At 41.9% G+C, this 20,287-nt stretch overlaps 1 protein-coding gene across 1 annotated transcript; it reads left to right on the forward strand.

Annotated features, from left to right (window-relative positions):
- The first annotated feature begins 2,090 nt into the window (after positions 1-2,090).
- On the forward strand, positions 2,091-11,554 carry LOC111859028 (uncharacterized). The gene is made up of 5 exons (XM_023841326.2): positions 2,091-2,590; positions 7,572-7,763; positions 8,395-8,551; positions 10,030-10,209; positions 10,428-11,554. Exons 1-5 carry the CDS (start codon positions 2,380-2,382, stop codon positions 10,624-10,626), a joined length of 939 nt encoding a protein of 312 aa, XP_023697094.2. The 5' UTR covers positions 2,091-2,379; the 3' UTR covers positions 10,627-11,554.
- Positions 11,555-20,287: the final 8,733 nt, after the last annotated feature.

Raw genomic sequence — 20,287 nt, forward strand, 5'->3', positions numbered from 1 at the left:
ATTAAAGAGGCGTAAACGGACTGAAATCAATTTGCACGTGACTATCACTATTCTGATTATCAAGGCAGTATAAAGGTGACGTCCTTCAGGAGGGAATGCCCTGTGGAAGTCATTGCATAAACTGTGTCGCTTAATGCCCTATAAAGCTCTCCAAATCTTAATCAGACTTGAACTTTAGCTTGAGTTCTTACCACTCAGAACATTTTAGATCTGCCAACAGGGCGATTGTTTGAGTCTCTCTCTCTCTCTCTCTCTCTCTCTCTCTCTCTCTCATTCACTCCCTCCCTCCCTCCCTCCCTCTGTGTTATTGCGCACTATTATTACTGGGATAAAAAGGAATTACATACGAATTATATAATAATGGTGTTAATTAATATTTAATTTATCGCTTATAATAAGATAAAATGACTACATTACAATTACAATGAATACTGCGAAACAGTGTTGTACTACAAGAGACAGAAATACGCACATATTTGTTGGAATGACATAATGAGGTGTTTACAGCGCAAACGCCATCCTACAGTCGAGTCGTTTTCAGCCCTACACCTGACAGAGTGATTTTGCTCTCTTTGTATTAAATTAAAATAAGATCATTATAGAAAGGTCTCCGACTGATCACTCAGGATGATTAAGAAGGGTAGTGGCACGCAGGCGTGATCGGGCCTCCTGTTCTCAGCCTTTCCCAATAAAACAGGCGGTGTATAATCGTCCTGACAGGTCTCTTCCTGAACAGACACCGGAGCCTATCGCCTGATGTGCGAAGGGAGAGGCGTCCGTCACAGCCAAGCCTTCTCTGCTCTGACGGCTCCGTATTCAGGCTGCACTGAACTCGGGGCCACTGGGAAATTAATTAGGCTACTTCTGCTCAGTGAACACTATCATCGTTAATTTCATTGAGATGATAAACACCTGTGTGAGAAAAATAAATTTGGACGGAAATGGGGATTCAGCTGTCTTGACCACGGGCTTTGTCGTTGGTATTAGTAGGTTTATTTTATATGCTGAATACTCGTTAATAAGACGGTAACATATTTGCCCATTACTATACGGTTACTCCATGACCTCATTCTTATATTTTTAGTATGACTGCGAGGGCAGCTCCCAGCAATCGGTTTTTCGGTGTGCCGTGTGTAAATTTACTGCTCTTCAATGAGGCAAGATATCCCACAATCAGCGCCTTGCTGCACACTCACACGCGTCCCCACGCTGCACAGACTGACCGCACTATGTGTTACGGAATATGCAATCCCCGCAACAGCGCTAGCTGTTATGTAATTATAACCCGACAAGCGAGATAAACGGTGTACCACCGTTGGTGTTTAAATTTGATTATTTTGACTTCCTAAATTCAGAATTACAAAATTTCATATACAGTCATGAACTGTAAATCATGCGGCCGCTAATGCATCGCAGTAAATAGCCTACCATAAAAACATAGAGAAATCACAGAAACATAACATGTTATGTGGTTGACGCAGACCTACAGATATTTTGGAGAATGTTCCATGCATTATTATAATTTGTCACGAGATGGTGCTTTTAGTTCCCCAAACGAAACAGGAATAACTAATAGCCTAACGTTTATGAAATTAATGCTGTGCCACTGAAACCGTACTTCTTAGTGTCTTCCCCGCGACGAAGAATCGCGTTCAAAGTGAACAAAACTCATTTCTACCATACGTGTCCTTTACTGTATCCTTTATTGCTAAAAAGACGAATATAACTGAACTATACCACTTTCTAGATGTCATCGAGCGTACCAGGCATGTCCTAAAACGCATCTATATATAAAATATGACGTTCCCTACGAGATACACATAGAACTATGCTGAATGAAACCAATTTATTCCCGAAGAAACACATTTCTCTCCACCCACTGCCACAGTAGCAGTGAGATATGCAAGCAATCCCAAACACACACATGCATCGCCACACTAACTTACACACGCTACCATGCTGACGCAAAAAGAATAAAACTGCAGCCAGAGAGATCAGGTTTTAAAAGCGCATAAATTACCGCTATATCAGCGGCTCGCCTTACGTAAGACCTTCAGTCGCAACAGCCCCGTTTATAGCGGAGGCAGCGCAGAACTTGCAAGGCGAGGGTGTGACTAAAGGATAACGGAGCTTGCGGAGTAGAGACGGGGACACCGAGGAGCCAGAGAAAATAATGAAAATAATATTTAACTGCTTCCTTTCGGAGTGATTCTGGAAGAGGGGGCACAACTGGGGCTGGGATTTTGTGGACAAAAACACAAGAAATAGTTCACTTTTCATCTTTGTATTTTGTCTTGGTCCTCTCTGCCCAGGGGCGGTGAGGGTCCACCGAGGATACACATATATAGTGTAGAGGCTGATCTCACTCCCAAGGACAATATGCACGGCTATCGTGGCCCTACAACGGTTAAAGTTGTTCCCCGATATATGGTCCAGGTGTGGCCTTTGGTGTGGACAGTGTGGGGACTGAGTCTGGGGGTTACTGTGACTTGGGGCTCGTCGGTTAGTCCAGTCGTCCTGCGATCCATCACTATGTCAGCTGCTGAGGAGTGGACAAACATCACGGAGACCGCGATCGCAAACTACACAGGTGAGGATCCCACTTGGCGCTTAACTCCGTGTTTCCAGAAGCGAGCACGAGTTGAGTTTGCAGGGTGACAGGGACATGCATCTTCTAAAACATTTTTTGTATTGGAATAAGCTCACTTTAGGTGAATCACGCAAACTGACACATGCAAACACTCACATGCTTGGCACTGCGCACGCGACTGGACGCTCACGTGGTCGCACTAAAGACGCACTGAGACCCAAATCGCCTTAGGCTTTTTAAAACATCCCGTTATTTCATAATAGCGGAAATCTTAATGATAACTAATGCCCCAGAGCCAGGCAAACAAGGACAACAACTACCTCAGCGCGACACAGCAAGCTTTACTATTGATTTATAAAACCATTCAACTTTAATCCCTTCTGTATGAAGTTTCCAGGTTAATCATATATAAGAATGAAATTGATATATTGTAATATATTAATATATTGTAATTTATACGTCTATATATGTGTGTAGCAGGATTACTTAATTAGCCTGATATTTAAATTAATTTATGTGGGTTTGTATAAGTTTATATAAGGCAGAAAATGATACGTAGACGTCGTCACATTGAGCAATGAAACCGTGATATTAGTCAACTTAATATCAAATAAAACACAGACGGAATTATTCGTAGGGAGGCCTCACATTGAAATGAAAGTCTGGCACCCCCGAGGAATGGCAGGAGGTCGACCATCTGCTTTTAAACCTCAGACACGCTAATGCACGAACGTGTGTTTCATTTGGATACTAACAGTGTCTTATTGGTGGGCGGGTGGCTACGTTATAGGTATATCATTTTATACTATAAACACTGAGAGGGTACATGTCCCCTTTTCTTAAGCTCATTCGCACCAGTGCTAGATATTATGCCATTCTTAGACTAGATGCTGGACAGTGGTTATTTATTTATTTTTTTAAGAAAAATGGATAGCGATTTTTTTTTTAGAAAAGCATCCATATTTAATGAGCTGGAAGGAATTCAAATATAACTCAGTTTCCACTGCTTGGTTATTGCATTTGCATCCGTAGTTATTTAAAGTGAACCGATAATATATGGACCTAGACCAGTCCAGCCTCTATGCATTTGTGTCATGGACATGCCCAATTAGCAAATAGTTTGAGAAAAAGCCTTTTTCCATTTCAGTTCTGAGACTTCCTGACACCCATCTGTAATATGCCAGTGTCAGATGTGTCTTCCTTCTACAAAGGCAGGCTGTACTGTAATTCTACCTCGGGGAGGGCAGTGGACAACACACTCTGATATCAATATCTCGCTCCAGCTGATAATGCAGGAATCTTTAGAAATGCAGAGTCATGCATCAAGATTTCGCCTTCCTGTTTTATTTTGTGCTTTCCAATTTTTGCTTCAAAAATTTGGAGAATGTAGATAGCTTTAGTCCAGGGGTTGTGACTGGCTTATGCAAAACATACGTATGGAGAAAAAATAAATGAACAGCTCTTCACCAATAAATCTTTTACAATAATAAATAATTAGGACCCTTTCAATCCCATATCCCATATAGTGTTGCTGGACTTCCCTTTCTGCTTGCGGATTACTGTTCTCCATTGTGATCCTGCCCTCTCAGAGACAAGTTTGACTTGACCCACTTCTGGTACCATAGCACAAAGAATTAACACTTTGCTGCATTATGAACATTCTCATCAGTGGGTCAGTCTTGGCTACATCTCACAATAAAGTCTGTCGGCCTGAACCGGTGTTGCCAAGGCTTACTTGTGCAATTACACTATAAGTCACAAATTTTTGCAAACACTGAGATTTTCTACTTTTGCGTGTTGATCACTTAACATTTACTAAAAATACACTTAATATTCTTTACTAACAATAATATGGTATATTCGCCATTTGAATACCTTTATTAGCAAGAAAATGTCATATCTTTGATTAATCAAAGTAACTTCCTCTAGCAGTTAAAAACAGCAGAGAAAATATGGGGCATCCTTTCTACAAGGGACATTAAATACTGCTCTGTTTCACGAGATGAACCAATTCACTAGTGCATTTAAAGTTAAAGGACAGCCTAGAATCTGACTATGCCATCACCACACAACCAGTTAATAGGATGTCAGACATGCATGGTTACATACTCTTTCTGTCTTATAAAGGAAACTTGTTTTATTTGACTTAAATTTTAATTTATAGATGTTCGTTCAACTTTTGAATGCTTAACAAGAATAGAAAATGTGCAGGGTATGAAATAAATGGAAAAGTGGTAAAAACCTGTGTTGTGCAAAATCTTTTGACTGGTAGAGTATGTGTGTGTAGGTCCTGTGGTCAGTGTGATGTGTTAAAAGGATCACTTGACCGCACATTGATGTACAGAGTCTGGATTGAATACAGTAATTAATAGCACTGTACCCATCAGAGTATCATTATCTCTTATTATTCTGCGAAATTTTGTGCTCTGCAATGGACTTGCATCCCATCCAGGGTGTTCCCCAGCCTTGTGTCCTATGCTGTTGGGGATGGGAACACCCTGCATGGAATTAGTGATTGAAAGATGGATGGATGGATTAACGAAAGGATGCAACTACAGACGCTCCTCTACTTACGAACGAGACACGTTCCTAATGGCCATTCGCAACTTGGAATGTTCGTAAGTCGTTATTCAACATCATTTTAAGGATATACGCAAGTACAGAGAATTAGGATGCTGGGAGTTCGCACGCTACGCTGCTGCGCGGCGGGAGTAGCGGCCAGAAGTCATACTAGGAGGAATTGGCGCGCAGAAAAAAAATTGATGTTGCAGACAGGAAATGGGAGCCCAACAAACAGAATTTGGACTTACAGTCCTCTTCGTTCATATGTCTGAAAGTTCGTAAGTTGAACATTCGTAAGTAGAGGAGCGACTGTACAGTGCTCTGGTTTGAGGTTCACACTACAGAGTTCTTATTTTCTTATTTGGGGTTCACACTGCCTCCTCGCTCCAGGCTGAACAAGCGGACCAATAAGCTGATTACTCAGCCATTAACGTCACAGTTACCTCCAGAAGACCACGCCATGTGCTGTGTGAGCTCATGAGCTTTGGCTGCAGTCATGACACTTAAGCAGGTGAACAGTGGCGTCTGTTAACCTGCATCTACCCTGGTGTGATGTGAGAGCGCAGGAGCGGTGTGCAAGACCAAAGCAATCAAGCCAGCAGCAGATGCACAGTGAAAGACCCAGCAGACAGGGCTGCCCCTTTAATGAACACTGGCTGTTTTGTATTCTGCAATATGTTCCATAAATGAATGGGACCTCCTGTCATGCCCTTTGTGTGTCCTGCTTGTCAGGCAATATGCTTATTGCTTTTGCTGAGGCAGCATCCAGCCGGCTTGAGGGACCACGGGGCACGATGTGATCATGTCACCTGCTGCCAACACAATATCAGCCAGCAGAGTACCTCTGCCTACAGGGTGTAGCAGAAAAGCAAGGCCATGTGGACCCGAGTGCTGGAGATTCTGCCCTTTAATTTCACTGCCTTTCTCTACAGTCATCAGCTGAGGCTTTCAGGGGGATAAATCTGTAACTGATGGTCTAATCTGTATTAAATCACACTGTCTTCTGAACACGTGGAATGAGAGAGAGAGAGAGCGAGTGAGAGAGGGAACAAGAGAAGTAAGAAACAGGTGTTCAGTTGTCATCTTCCTGCAATTTAAGTTCATTGCCAGTTTTGTATTCTAAGGAGCGTAAAATAACCCCAAGCAGAATTTCCACCCTGCAACAGAACGCGATAATGTTTGCATGGGTGATACAAAAGGAATTCACATGTTTTTTTTGCTCGCCTGATACTTTTTATCCAGCACAGCTCACATAGCAGATATTTTACTGATTTTCTGAGTGTGAAAAAAGGACAAGGGCGAAAACAGGGACTTTTTCAACTTCTGAACCCCAGATTTTTGCGAGCTGGCCTTGTTCAGTGTAAGTGTGTATGCTTCTCTCCAGAGTATGCAGCATAAATTTTGGTGTCCCACATGGAGAAGACAAATGGGCTGCAGAGCCCCAGTGTCCTGGCTTAAGGATAATTGTGTCAACACAGTGCAATCAGTGTTCAGTTAGTCATTGTGGACTTTACAACTAACTTATAAATTTGATAAAACTTAGACTGGGAGAAATTAGCGGAACTAGGAAGCTAAATGGTTAAGGAATTGGATTTGTGACCTAAGGGTTAGATGTCCAGATATCTGCAGTGGTCTGCTCTTGTAGGACACCTTTGTCCGTACAAGCACCCTGGAACAGAATCGCTTCCGTAAATATTCGGCCGCATAGACAGCTGTAGTCTTGAGCTGCCTGTCAAGGAAGAACCAGACACTAGGTGACATAATTGTTCCAGCCAGGCCAGATTAGAGAGGAGGCTATGAGGTACCTGTGTGAGCCACCCGCTGGAAGCCCCACTGACAGGCAGAGAGATGCTGTATGAGGCAGGTCTGTATGGCAGAATAGGACAGGACCGCGTGCTCCTTTTGGTGAAGAGGAATCATTGGAAATACGGGTGCAAGAGGCAAAGGAAAGAAAACGGATAAGGATGAAGAGGAATGATTTCAGCTCATGGGAGTTTTACTTACACAAAAATGTTCTGAGTGCAGAAGGAAAAATGATTGGTTCAGAGAGATAACCAATGAGATTGTAGAAGAGGAGGGTCTAAGCAACTAGAGGAGGCGGGACCAATAAATCTGATTGGTTGGTTCCGCCCCCTCTAGTTGCTTGAATCCACCTTCGCTATAATCTGATAGAACATTTTTGTGTAAGTAAAACAACCGTGAGCCTGACATCACCACAATGCTTTCACTTCAATGTTTGCAAAAGAGGCAATGCGCAAAAACGCAAACATGTGGATATGCAAAAAAACAGAGAGGGAGAGGGGAAAAAAAGACATGTTTAAAGCGACAGTCATGACACGCTCTATATCCTGTGGAGCCGCAGCGTCGTCTCTTCATGAAGAGAGAGTGCGACTCCTCTCTGCTGCATTTACGTCCGCAGGCCTGGGCTGCGTCTCGCTGCTGCCTCCCCGCCGGGGCTCCTTCTACGTGGAGACGGGCACAGGGTTGTCTCTGGGATCCGTGCTGGCTTTCTGGTGCCGAGAAGGCTTCCAGCTGGTAGGCAGCGAGAAGGTCACCTGTGTTCTTCGGGACGGCGTGCCCCAGTGGAGCAACTATCTCCCAGTCTGTGAAGGTGAGTAGCTACAGAGTGGCACATGTTTGAACACCTGACATCAGAGCCCAGTTAACGACAAACATCTGATTCCTCAGACCTGGGGTGCCACCAGAGATATGGACCCCATGATCACACTGGGCCCCCAACCCAGACCAATCCAATTATGTTCCAAATTTTTTAGGGCCCCTGAGTGGAATCATTCTAACTCCACCCCCCCTTTACAGCAGCCCTTGCCTCAGTCCATGGACCCCCGATCATGAAATGGCCTCCACTGTACTGGTAACTTAAACGCCTTGTTCCCAGATTACTAAACCCCTAAAAATAGGACCTGGGGAGAGGGTTAGGGACACGTGTCACCCCCCCCCACAGTAAGCAGACCTGTATATCAAATTATTATCAAATTGTCTCCCATATATTAGTTGTTTTAGGTCCAGCTGAATTTAGACAGCAATTTTCTGGTCAGCTTCAGTAGATACTTCATAGATTAGGACATTTTCTATTGCATCATTTAACTGAAATTTAAAGTCTGGAGATTGTTTTATATGGAAAACCTACTAGCTTACTGAATACTTTTACTTTCATACTCTCCCCCGCCCCGGCCGACTTTTTCTGTCTTCTGTCCCCTCCAATTTGGTCGCCCGTCGATCAGCCCTCCCCAAGCCCGAGGATAGGGGCCTGCAGGTGGCCGTCTTGGTGTCCGTGGTCAGCGGCATCATCATCCTCTCCATGTCTGCCTCCTTCATCATCTGTTGCGTGCAGGAGCACCTGGGCAGGAAGAGGGAGCGACGACGAGATGGCAGGTCCAGGTGCGTCACTGTGTGGGGGGGGGGGGGAGGTGTACTAAACAGCAGGTGCTAGAAAGAAGCTGGCAGAGGTGGGTGCAGGGCATCAGTGCAGTAACATTACTGATACAGCTCGTCATTCAGCTGTAACATTGAGCAACCAATCAAAACAGGGCTTTGATCTGGGTGTAGGTACCCTAGAAGGCAGGTACCTGGACTTGCAAGGTAAAAGAACTATTGGTTCAGATCCAAAGCTCTATGCCCTGCTCTTCTGCAACTTCCGCAACAGGAGAACAGCCAGCTGTGAAATAGCTGAAACATACAAGCTTTGCAAAATGATTTGGGATTTGGATTTGTGTTCAGTTTTATACCAATTTAAAGACAACCTTGATGATGGAATATAATAATAGTAAGCATGTAAAGAATTTAATGGGGTGGATTTAATCAGCTCTAAACTGGATAGTTTGATAAGTATGAGATTATCTTTTGTGGGGATTATTTTTAGCTTTATTAAAATTATTATAGTAAAAGGTTAGCAACATACTTTTTGTTTATTTAAACCATCAAATTCATCCATCTTCCAACTGTATTCAGTACAGGGTTGCAGGAAGAATGAATGAAGAATGAAAAATGTATGTAAATGATGCCTCTCCTGCCTAAACTTCACAAAGCCATACATGCAAATGCATGCATAACCTTCTAACCCATACATGGCTTTTGGTTTTTGCGAATCTCAGAACTAACAACCTGCGTGCAAATAACCCGTGACGTAACCATGTGACACATTTAACCGACGACCAAAAACACTCTGCAGCTCAGCATTGCCAATCCAGGCAAATCTGTGATATGTATAAACAAGGTTTATAATGGGTATAAGGTTAAATATATGATCTGAATGTCTTTATATATCAGGTTGGCTGATAAAGTGGTGTGCCAGCGAGATAAGGGGAGGCCTGGTTAGCAAGTCACACAAAATATGTGGGAAAAATATGTAAATCCCTTTGGTAGCAATCACACCCCCCCCACCCCCCCTCATTAGAATGAGTGTTTGTAGGAGATTGGATTGATCTGAAGCTGTGGCGAACAGACTGCGAGGTGAAGCAAAGAGCAAGCCCAGAGTGGGTCACATGTGGCGGAGTTCAAAATATCCGGGTGACTGAGTGACTTCACAGGACAATGACCCACCTCAACTGGGCCAGTTCAACTGGGCATTTTGTGAATTTGCCTGAAGTGCAACTGCGGTGGATCTACACTCATGTGCAGTGTATATGTCATGCTATTAGTTCCTGCAGCTCAACAGGTAGCGAACTATGATCACACTGCGAAGGTTCAAATCCCACTGAACTGACATAAATTGTAACCTTTCCCTGGATGAATTATTTGTAATTCATATGGCTGCCACAGCAGACACTTGGGTGCATTTCTAACTCTTGGTCCACTTGTTGTAGGTGTATTAATATGTGACTCTGACAGTGTATGAATGAAGGCTCCCTTATTCTCAGAAAACGGAAGGTGAGGAAGCGGCCATCGTCACAGAGGAGTGACTGCTGGTTGGAGCGGGAGGAGGGTGATTGGGATGCATTCCCCCCTCCCAAGATCTTTCACCTATCCTACCAGCCCCCGTCCAGCAACCCCCTGTACCTGGGGGGGCAAAGTGGCTTTGAGAACCACAGCTATCAGAGGTGGGAGAACAATCCTCCTGACAGCATCCGTGATGAAAGGGAAATGGGTAGAGTTCAGCGAAAATTGACGAGTGTCTTTCAGATAGTCAGGCATAGGCGTCTCCTGACAAAATAGTCATCACAAGTCTGCAGCTGGAACTGAATTATGGGTCAAGTAATGGAGGAGTTGACAATGGAATCCTTCCTCTAATAAATGCATGTTTTTGTATTCATGACAGGAGCCAGGAGAGCCTGCTAAAGCCCCCTGTCCCAGGCCTGCACCCCACAGACTGCCAAATGTACCCCCCCGTGGTGCTGCAGAGGGTGCCCACTCCAGTTGCCCCTGTCTACCTTCCCTCACAGAACACAGAAGCCGTCCCTTCAATGCAGGTCAACCCTGCCTACTGTGACAGTACCCATGCAGGACCAAGGCCATAGCAGCCAGCCTCTAAACCTATCTCCACAATTTCTCTCTCTACTGCTTTCTCTGTATCTCTCTCTTCATCTGCCCCTAATTCCATCCACATAAGCTATTACTGCAGGGCATGTAAAACACACATTATGCTGGAAAATGCACTGAATTTGAGACAAGATAGCAATACCCCCCCCCCCCCCCGAACCTTTTTAATATGCACTTAGAACCAATTTCAGAGAATAGCTACCATATTTTGTATTGTTTGTCCATTTGCTTTTGAGCCACCAGTATCCCCAAACCTTTATATTGCCTTGTGGTGGCAGGAAGTGACATCACATCACAGTAGCATGTGATTGGCTGGTTGCAATATTGAGTTACTGCACAGGATACTTTCTGTTGCTCAGCGCTGGGACATTGCGTGAGGTCTGGGCAACCACATCTATGCATCACGGTGTCAGAATGCCTTGGGCTTCCCAAGGATTGGACACCATCACAGATAAAGATGTGAATTTCAAACAATCATATCAGAAACAGTATATGTGAGGTCCAGACTTCCAGGGTCTTTTAGAATGTAAATAGGAATTTGCTTTACGAAGGCCAGGGAATTGATTGCTCAACTGAATATTTTTTTATTGCTGTTTTCAAGCATCAGCGCTCGTTTGGTGTTGTGTTACGGCTGCTAATGATCTGGATTTATAACCTTTGCACTTTATGAGGTACCAACACAGATAGGCAGCCATGCTACCATTCAAACATGAGATGGACATTGTGAGATCAGAAATGGACCAATAGAAATAAGCTCTCCAATTGTTACCTTTGCACTTGATATGTGTTTAAAAGTAGAAATGTACATAATTTTAACATGCAAATAAATACTTTTTCAAGGTTACTCTCAGTTTGTTGCTGATGTGGATTTGATAGTCAGATTCAAAGCACAGTCAGGTGAGCACAGACAAGCTCTGGTACTATTGAACGGTCCTGTGTGGGTCTTGCTGCTGTGTTTATAATCCCACTGAAGGACTTGCAGTAAAAGTCATGGACATACAAGGACTGGGAGGAAACATCAAGCTGCTCTCTATGTGCTTCTGTGTCTGATGTTATGTTATTAGTACCAACAGAGGGTAGTATACTGCTGTATGGACCATTCAGTACCATACAGTCACAATCTCTGTTCTTGATTGACAAATTCATATATAGATTTATACTAAATATGTGCTTTTCAGTCGTGCACCAGTTTTCGGGGCCATATTTTAACCCACATTGTTAATGATGGTATAGAAATTAAATTATTCAAGATATTGTTTTTTATTTTAGCAATGATTTTATAAAGTCATGAATGGAATGTCTGCATATCAACATCGACCCTTTACACAGGGAGTTCACATTTTTATTTAATTTACGTTTGATTTTGTATGTAAAGAGCCATCCTAATCACAGTGATTAACCATAAAGAGTTAGGTAGTATGTTAGGGCTACATTGTAGATATCTGTAGTATAAATGTCAAAATATTTAGATGGATATTTTCATTTTTTTCTGCATTAGTACTTTTTCCTTCTACCAATATGTTATAGAAATAGAAATAATATGTTATATATGTTATTGAAAGGTAATGTCCTGATAAAGCAGGTTCACTGGTGTTAAGTTACCCAAATTCTTCTGGGGTGCCGGATAAATGACTGATCATGCGCTCTGACCCCACATTTCACTCTCACCAGTATATATGTGTATATCTTAAAACAGAGAGTCAGATGAGATGTGCAAATACTAAATCATTCCAATGTATCTGTACCAATACTAGTGCGAATGCCAAATAAAGCATCACGTCAAGTCATTTCATTTCATTTCTATTACTGCCTCAGACCAATAGACCTAAAACAATGTTGCTAATCACATTTGGGTTTTGTGTAACCTCTCTCACCAGAGGAATAACTATCTAGTGCATGATTGGTTCCAGATTTTTACAGCAGGACTTCAGATTTGTGGTTTGCACGCGATTTCTTAAGAGCCAAAGGCTTGGCATTTGATTGGTGTTTTTTCCTCCATTTTGCCCTAAACGAGAAGGCCAAATTCATCCCTGTTGGTATAAAAAAATCATCCCAAGTCTCCCTTGTGACACATCACACACAGTATGACCTTACAGGGAGGTGGGACCTAGACCCCCAGCCCTGGAGCAGTGAGACAACAGTGCTAACTACTGAGCCAACAATGATCAACACCCGTAATTAAATTCTGAAATCTGAATCTGAGTTTTTGTTGTTCAGTCAAAGAGGATATTATCCCATTAACATAATAAATCACGACAGTGGCAGTATGTATCACATACAAAATTTCAACATGTGTTGTAAAAATTACCATGTGTTTCCACATTTGTGTTTTTGCATTTCGAGGCTTTACATAGATGCAAAGAATTTCACCTGCATGTGATTTGCCATTAGCTGTACACTTTGCCGTGTGGTTTAGCAGACGTTTGAGGTTTTACTGTAGTCAAATATGCATATATATAAGGCATATAAGACCGAAACAGACATCAGGAAACAAGAGAGTGAACTGGGAATTGCTTGTGTTCTGTCTGCCATTATTCAAGGTAAGTGTTTCAGCAGCATTTGAAAAATTAAGTCACAGATTTAGGTCAGAGGTATAGGTTAAATTAAGTCACAGGTATAGGTGACAGGTATAGGTTAAATTAAGTCACAGGTTTAGATCACAGGTATAGGTTAAATTAAGTCACAGGATTAGGTCCCAGGTGTAGGTTAAATTAAGTCAGAGGTATACATGACATACACTTACAGACACTTATCTGCATATCCAGATGCACACTTAAGGAAATATTCCAACATTCACTTAAACACACATACAGTTCAGTTCAGTAAGCCTTCACAGAAGTCCACAGGAATATTATTGAATTTTAGTGTCTTGATTTTGATGGAAAAATTTTTTTAGTTCAAATGTATTGTGATAATTAACCAAAACATAATTAGTACTTGTTACTTGAAAATGTTTTTTCCTTTTACTAGTCTTTGTTTTATACATGCAGCCAATCTAACTTAGTGAAGACCCTGTCTGTGCAAAAACAAAATAATGAAATTGCTAAATGATGTTCAATTTTATTACATTTTAATGAATATTGCTATCAGCCCCGTGACCTGTTGCAGCCATTCCATTATGGGGTCAGTTGCAACATTTGACTTTGTCTATTCCAGTATAAATTGTACGTATATTATCATATGCATATGTTACAGCAATATGGGAGGATAGCTGACAGATGTGGGTTTAATGTATTAAAATTTTGTCTTTCCAATACAAAACATTTCAGAGAAACTGAAATAAATGCAAAAAATGTTGCAACCATCCCCAAGTCCCCCATTATATGCAATCATAAGTGCTCTTAAAGGTGCAGCGCCTTATGGGTTTTCAGTCATGCTCTCAGTCAACCATAGTGCCTCTTGTCTAGACATTCTGTGGATTCTGCTGAAGTCTAACGTTTTTTTGCCTTGTTTCTTATGCATGTTCAGGAAGGAGTAGGTCCTGTCCTCTATACAACTAGGTCTCCTTATGGCTTCCAATGAAACAACCATGGACTATTATGATTATTATGATTATTATAATTATACAGAATTTGATGTGGGACGCGTGAATTACAGATGTCAAGCGTATACTGCCTCGTTTTTTTGGCCGCTCTTCAAGATCTTCATCCTTGTGACAGGTCTTCCCCCCAACCTTGCCCTCTTAAAGCTTCTGGTCAGGGGGAAAATAGCAACATCTTCCTCACAGGTCCTGGGCCTCAATCTGTCAATTCTGGATGTCCTCTACTGTGCTTTACTGCCCCTTGACATCAGCACTGGGTTCCACAAGTTCAAAGAAGAAGTTGTTTCTGCCAGTGAGGCATTCTCAATAGTGAATCTTGTAGGCTGCCCCCTGCTGGCGACCGGAATGTGTGTGGAGCGCTATATAGCTGTTTGTTGGCCTATCTTGTACCTGGAGCTGAGGACATCTCAGTACCGGTTGGTGTTTTCTGCCCTGGTCTGGATTGTGACACTGGCTCTGGCAATTCTGTCCTATTTCAAAGGCGTTCAGTCCGTGTCATGGCCACTAACCGTGGGAATCTCAGTCCTCTTTGGACTGATGTTAATGTGTCTTGGTGGGATCATCGCCACCCTGTGCAAAAAGGGCCCTGGAGACAATGAGAAGAACACCCCACAGAAGAAGAAAGCTCTGAAGAACGTGCTTGCTGTACTCTGCCCATTTACAATAGCATACTTACCCATCGTTGCCCTCATCCCTTTCCAGACGTTAGTCATCGACAAAAAGCAACTAATGACCACCCTCAACTGCACCATCTTCCAATCCTTATTCTCTTTCCCTAATTTTGGTATTTATATCTGTCCTATGTTCTTCCGGTCCCACCTAAAGAAGCAGCTGTGTTATCGAATCCGAAGGTCGACTGTACTTCCTCACTCCATTTCTGCAGCAAACCAGACTACAGCAGTAAAAACTCAGCCACCATAGACATTTTACAATATCTGACTCGGAGAAATAGTAAACATCATACAATATCATCTCCTTGACCTCTAAAACCCACTGTTAATGCGGTAATGCTTGCGATTAATATTAAAACAATGTAGTGCCCGTGAGATGGGTTTCATTATCATTTCCCAGCATGCTCCACAAGCCATGTAAATAGCCCCTGTGTGTATGCTTTATTGTAAACACTTTTTGTGTTCCTGATTGTCGTGTGTGTCTTTGCCTGTGTCATGTGTGAATCCTGTCCGATCCTTGCGTGTCTCTAGACATTGTGTAACTCCCCACCGTGTGTGTGCCTTGCTGTCCAGTGACAGACCTCCCTGCATTTCCCCCTATGTATAATATTGATGTTTGTGTTTAGACCTTTAAAGAGCAACAGCAAAAAAAAAGCTGTGATGTCTGGGTCTGTTATGTGCTGTAATAATATGTTATTTTTTAATAATGTTAACGCACTCGCACAGCCTACTGTATAGCTCCGTTTGGGGTCAGGACAATGTGTTTATTGAGTTGTCTGTACCACATTCCTCATCTGGTCCCATCGTGATTTTTTTGAGCTTTTGAGATTGCCATATTTAATTCTATATCTTTCTGACTGGAACTCCAATTTCAACAATATATGCATCAGAAAACAAGAGGAAAACAACAAGTCCTTTAATGACAGAATGAAGTCCTTTGCTTTTTATCACACATTACATGACACATTACAAATATATCTTTTTGACTCCACTGTTGGGAATAGCAGCCATATAAAACTCACATTGGAGTCTTCAAATTTCATGCTTAAAGGTATTCATATGAAGATTAAAAAACATACATGCATAGAAACATTCTTGTCTCTTCTACCACTTATTTAACTCACTGTAACTTGCTCAGCCTTTTTCTTTTCTTTCCCTTAAACAGTACAGACGCTCCTCTACTTACGAATGAGATACGTTCCGAACGGCCTTTCGTAACTTCAAATGCGCATAAGTCGTTATTCAACAAATGTTACCATTTTGAAAGAATCATGAATTAGGTAATAGCATTATAATGATATGTGCTGTTCTTTAAGTATATTAAGGTTTATTTTGTGGATGTTTATATAGGTCTGGTTCTTTTAATGTATATTCCTAAAATAAACAGAGATGTGCAATCAAATAAACTGTCGATGGAAATAGATTATGAACTTTATTGTAGAAAATTCAGAAAATCTTCTCACACCGCACAGTTTGAGAATTACTGACATATCTGTCTGACAGGTGCAACAGCAATGGATCCAGATGTGAATAGAGGCAACATGTCCAGGTCCAGAAAATAAAAATCTAAACCAGGATTTTGTTTCAATCAACCAGTTGAATATGAAAACTGGTTGGTGGAAACAAAATCCTGGATTGGATTTTTACTATCTGGACCTGGAATGTCCGCCTCTGGATGGGAAGCAGTTGCCAGTTAATGGGTCCCCAGCTCCTGTGGCTCAACAAATACAAATACTGTCAATATTAGAAATACATAGGCAGTGGATTATTAGTACCAATAGGGGGCAGTTTAACACTGCATGTGGGATATATAGCCCATTCAGGCCTGAGGATACAGACGAAGTAGAGAAAAGTCCCGGCGGGTAAAAGATTGAAGGACTGATATATATATTAAAGCAAATTAAACGTGTTTTTTCACTAGGCTGTGATTTAACCCACATTGTTAATTCTGGTATAGAGACAAAATTATTGAAAATGTTCTTTCTTTCAGCAGTGATAATAAATATTTTATAAAGACATTGTACTTCTGCAAATAAATAAATTTCATTACATTACTGCATTAGACCTAAGACTGATGCTGATAATATAATCCTACTTGGTTTTTGTTTAACTACTATGACCAACTACTGTGATCTTTTGCACTGATTGGTTGCAGATTTCTACAGTTGGACTTCAGATCTGTGGCCCATACTTGACCTTTAAGTTGCATACCATGTTAAATGGTATTTGATTGGTGTTTCTCTCAATTTTTTCCTCCACTTTTTCCAAAATAAGAATGCCAAATTAATCCAAACTAAGGCTACATTCACACTGTAAGCCACATTGTTCAATTCCGATTTTTTGCTCAGATCGGATTTGTCTATCTTGACGGTTCACATTCATAAGTACAAGTGACCTGTATCTGACTGTAATGTGAACGCAGCGGTACCCCGAAACGTCACTCATGCCCACATTGATATGTTTTTACACGGGTAAAAAGCTGGTCATAAAATTGGCACATTGTGCGGCCATGACCGCTGCGCTGATTCGAGTCTTTTGCCTCTTTAAACTTTGACTTCAGGCTCTTTATTTTTCTTTGGCATTCCTAGTGCGCACTTCAAAGTGTACACTTCCTAGTGCGCACTTCATAGTGCGCACTTCGTAGTGTGCACTTCGTGGTGTACGAAGTGTACACTTCGTAGTGTGCACTTTGTAGTGCGCAGTTCATAGTGTACACTTCGTAGTGCGCACTTCGAAGTGTGCACTTCATAGTGCGCACTTCGTAGTGTCCGAAATGTACACTTCGTAGTGTACACTTCGTAGTGTACACTTCGTAGTGTACACTTCCCACACTACGAAGTGCGCACCGGAAAGGGCATACTCAGTCCTTTCCAGTTGTGTGCACTTGATAGGGCATACTCAGTCCCTCATAGTGTACTTCGTAGTGCGCACTCTAATCCAACTGTAACCCTACCGAGTATGCCCTGTCGAGTGCACACAACAAAGTGTACACTTTGTAGTGTGTATTTAACTACCTCATGTCACTCAGGTGGACCACAGTCATCAATGATGAGATATTTACCTATTTCATTAAATGATTTAAAAAATAATACTTCAATATAATAAAAGAACAGTATAGCAACATGTACTCTATGGGCAAGAAACATTCAGCATACAACACAATGTTTTAAGCAGCAGGCAGGCATTCTTTAACCACAGGACTTGTTCACCATGGCATATTAGCCAAACAGTCTTTAGTCCTGACAAACTGCAACTACATTTTTCCATCAGACGTTTCCACAAAATGGTCATATTTAAAATGCCTTCAGAAATTCATCACACACTGTCTGATATTACATTACAGTTCATAAAAATGCCTGGGGTGAACCTAAAACAAAGGAAGATGACACTTCAGGATTCTAATACACGTATCACTTAATTTCAGAGTACCGCAATTCACTACATAGCTTCTACTGCAAGAATCCTACACCAACATGCCAATTGAAATCAGGCTCAGCCGACACTTCTAGCTGCAGAAAAAAAATACAATTGTGACCAATTTAAATTCAGCCTCAGTGTCTGCCTTTTAAAATGCAACACTTTATTCCCAATATATTTGTCTAAATACAAATAGATTTCAAAATGTGCCGATTTGTTGAGCAACACATGATCTGTCTATACATACCGGCTACTGGTTTGTTCCGCTGATATAATCATGTTACCTTGTTAGCTTTAACATGTGGTGACATTTCAGTGCAATGTTTTAAAATACTCTGATTGGTGACTACAGTAACTCAGTAACTCAGAACAAATGTAATCACTACTTAAAATTAGGCTACTTAAAATTTTGATAAACCGCATCATTTTCATTATTAGCGTGAAATAAAGTCCAGCCCCTCCAAGAGTTTGGATCTGGAGCCTAAACCGTGTGTTAAGGTGAGGTTGAATATATCACACCGATATCGCTCTACCTCCTGCACCAGCTTAAATTATGTTGCACGTGCCAAGAATCAGGTTTTGTAACCAACAGTTGGTCCACCTAGGCCAGGGGTGTCAAACTGCAGTCCTGGGGGGCCAGAGCCCTGTGTAGCTTAGTTCTTTCCCTGTTCCACCACAAATGATTCAGCTCAAGAGCTGTGTGGCAATTAGCACAAGGAGTTGAATCAGGTGTGTTAAATGAGGGGAAACCCAAAAATGTGCAGGGCTCCGGCCCCCCAGGACTGGAGTCTGACACCTGTGACCTAGGCCTTTGCCTTCGATCTCCATTGTACCTCACCCCCACGGCTCCCCCTGCTGGTGGTGGGCCCACAGAAGGGCAGACCTATATTATTCCTTCAGGCTATGCCCAGCCAGACCCCATGCATGGAGACCTGGCCACCTGGGCCGGTATGCATAAAACCTCTCAGAGTAAAATTTCACTCTTAAATGCGTCACAGTTCTAAGAGAGACGTGATTTTGCTCATACTCCCGGACTTAAGAATAAGTGGCATGCATAAACATTCTTAAGTGTTAAGACTTGGTCTCAGCTCCTAACTTATATAAGAGAGCTGGAGAGGAGTCCTAAGCCAGTTAGGAGTTGAATGATGGCAGCTGCACTACGCGCACGAAGACGGAGACCGCGCACTTTCCATCAAAGAAAGGACGTACTGCGGATTTACTATGATAACGAGCTGATAAAAAGGTACAGGCTTGATCGTGAAGGCATTATTTTTGTTACCGACCTAATTAGAACCGGATACAATCTCCTACATCACCTAAAAATGCACTTACAGTTGAATTGAAGGTGATAATGATAAGAATCAGGTTTTTGGCAACTGGAAAAATATAATAATAATTATTATTATTATTATCATCATCATCATCATCATCTATTATAGCGAGGGTCATAAGTAATGACACAAACCTGTAGCTTGCATGCTTGCTTTATAAACTGTGATTTCCTTTCGCGAGGTCGATAGAACATTATACCATCTTTTTTCACATTCCTCTGCTGAACGCCTTGTCCGAGCCTCCTAAGCTTTTTTGTCCGTGCTTATAACAGCTGGGCCAAATTTTCGTCACACTACCTCCTTCCATTTAAGCACCAACTGTGCCAAAAGAACCGTTTTGTTTGTCGTCCAGTTTGGTTTTCTTTTAGGATCCAATGTCTTGCTATGAGTTCTGCGTTTGACCCATAATTTACTACATGTGCATCTATTAGTGGAAATTGATTGGTGATGTGCTAGGTAGATTTTCGTATAACCAATTAAAGGTATGATCACAGAAAGGTATGTTGTATAAAGCTCTACATTAACGGTTTAATGTCACTAATATATTTACCGTGCAGCTTCTCTATTGGTTGAACTCAGTATTTAAGGCGGGATTTTATTTGTAGTCCTCATTTCACAACACTTAAATGCTGGCTCCGACAGCACTGAGGAATTGGGCTTAGACTTCGCTGAAAGTTAC

Source organism: Paramormyrops kingsleyae, chromosome 3 (assembly GCF_048594095.1).
Source record: "Paramormyrops kingsleyae isolate MSU_618 chromosome 3, PKINGS_0.4, whole genome shotgun sequence".
Lineage (NCBI taxonomy): Eukaryota > Metazoa > Chordata > Actinopteri > Osteoglossiformes > Mormyridae > Paramormyrops > Paramormyrops kingsleyae.

What these genes read in the sequence shown, in the direction of transcription:
- LOC111859028 (XM_023841326.2), top strand. Translation starts at nt 2,380, where the DNA reads ATGCACGGCTATCGTGGCCCTACAACGGTTAAAGTTGTTCCCCGATAT. An exon ending in CGACGAGATGGCAGGTCCAG is followed by an intron (nt 8,552 to 10,029) that starts GTGCGTCACTGT and finishes CCTTATTCTCAG; the next exon opens with AAAACGGAAGGTGAGGAAGC. An exon ending in GAGAACCACAGCTATCAGAG is followed by an intron (nt 10,210 to 10,427) that starts GTGGGAGAACAA and finishes TATTCATGACAG; the next exon opens with GAGCCAGGAGAGCCTGCTAA.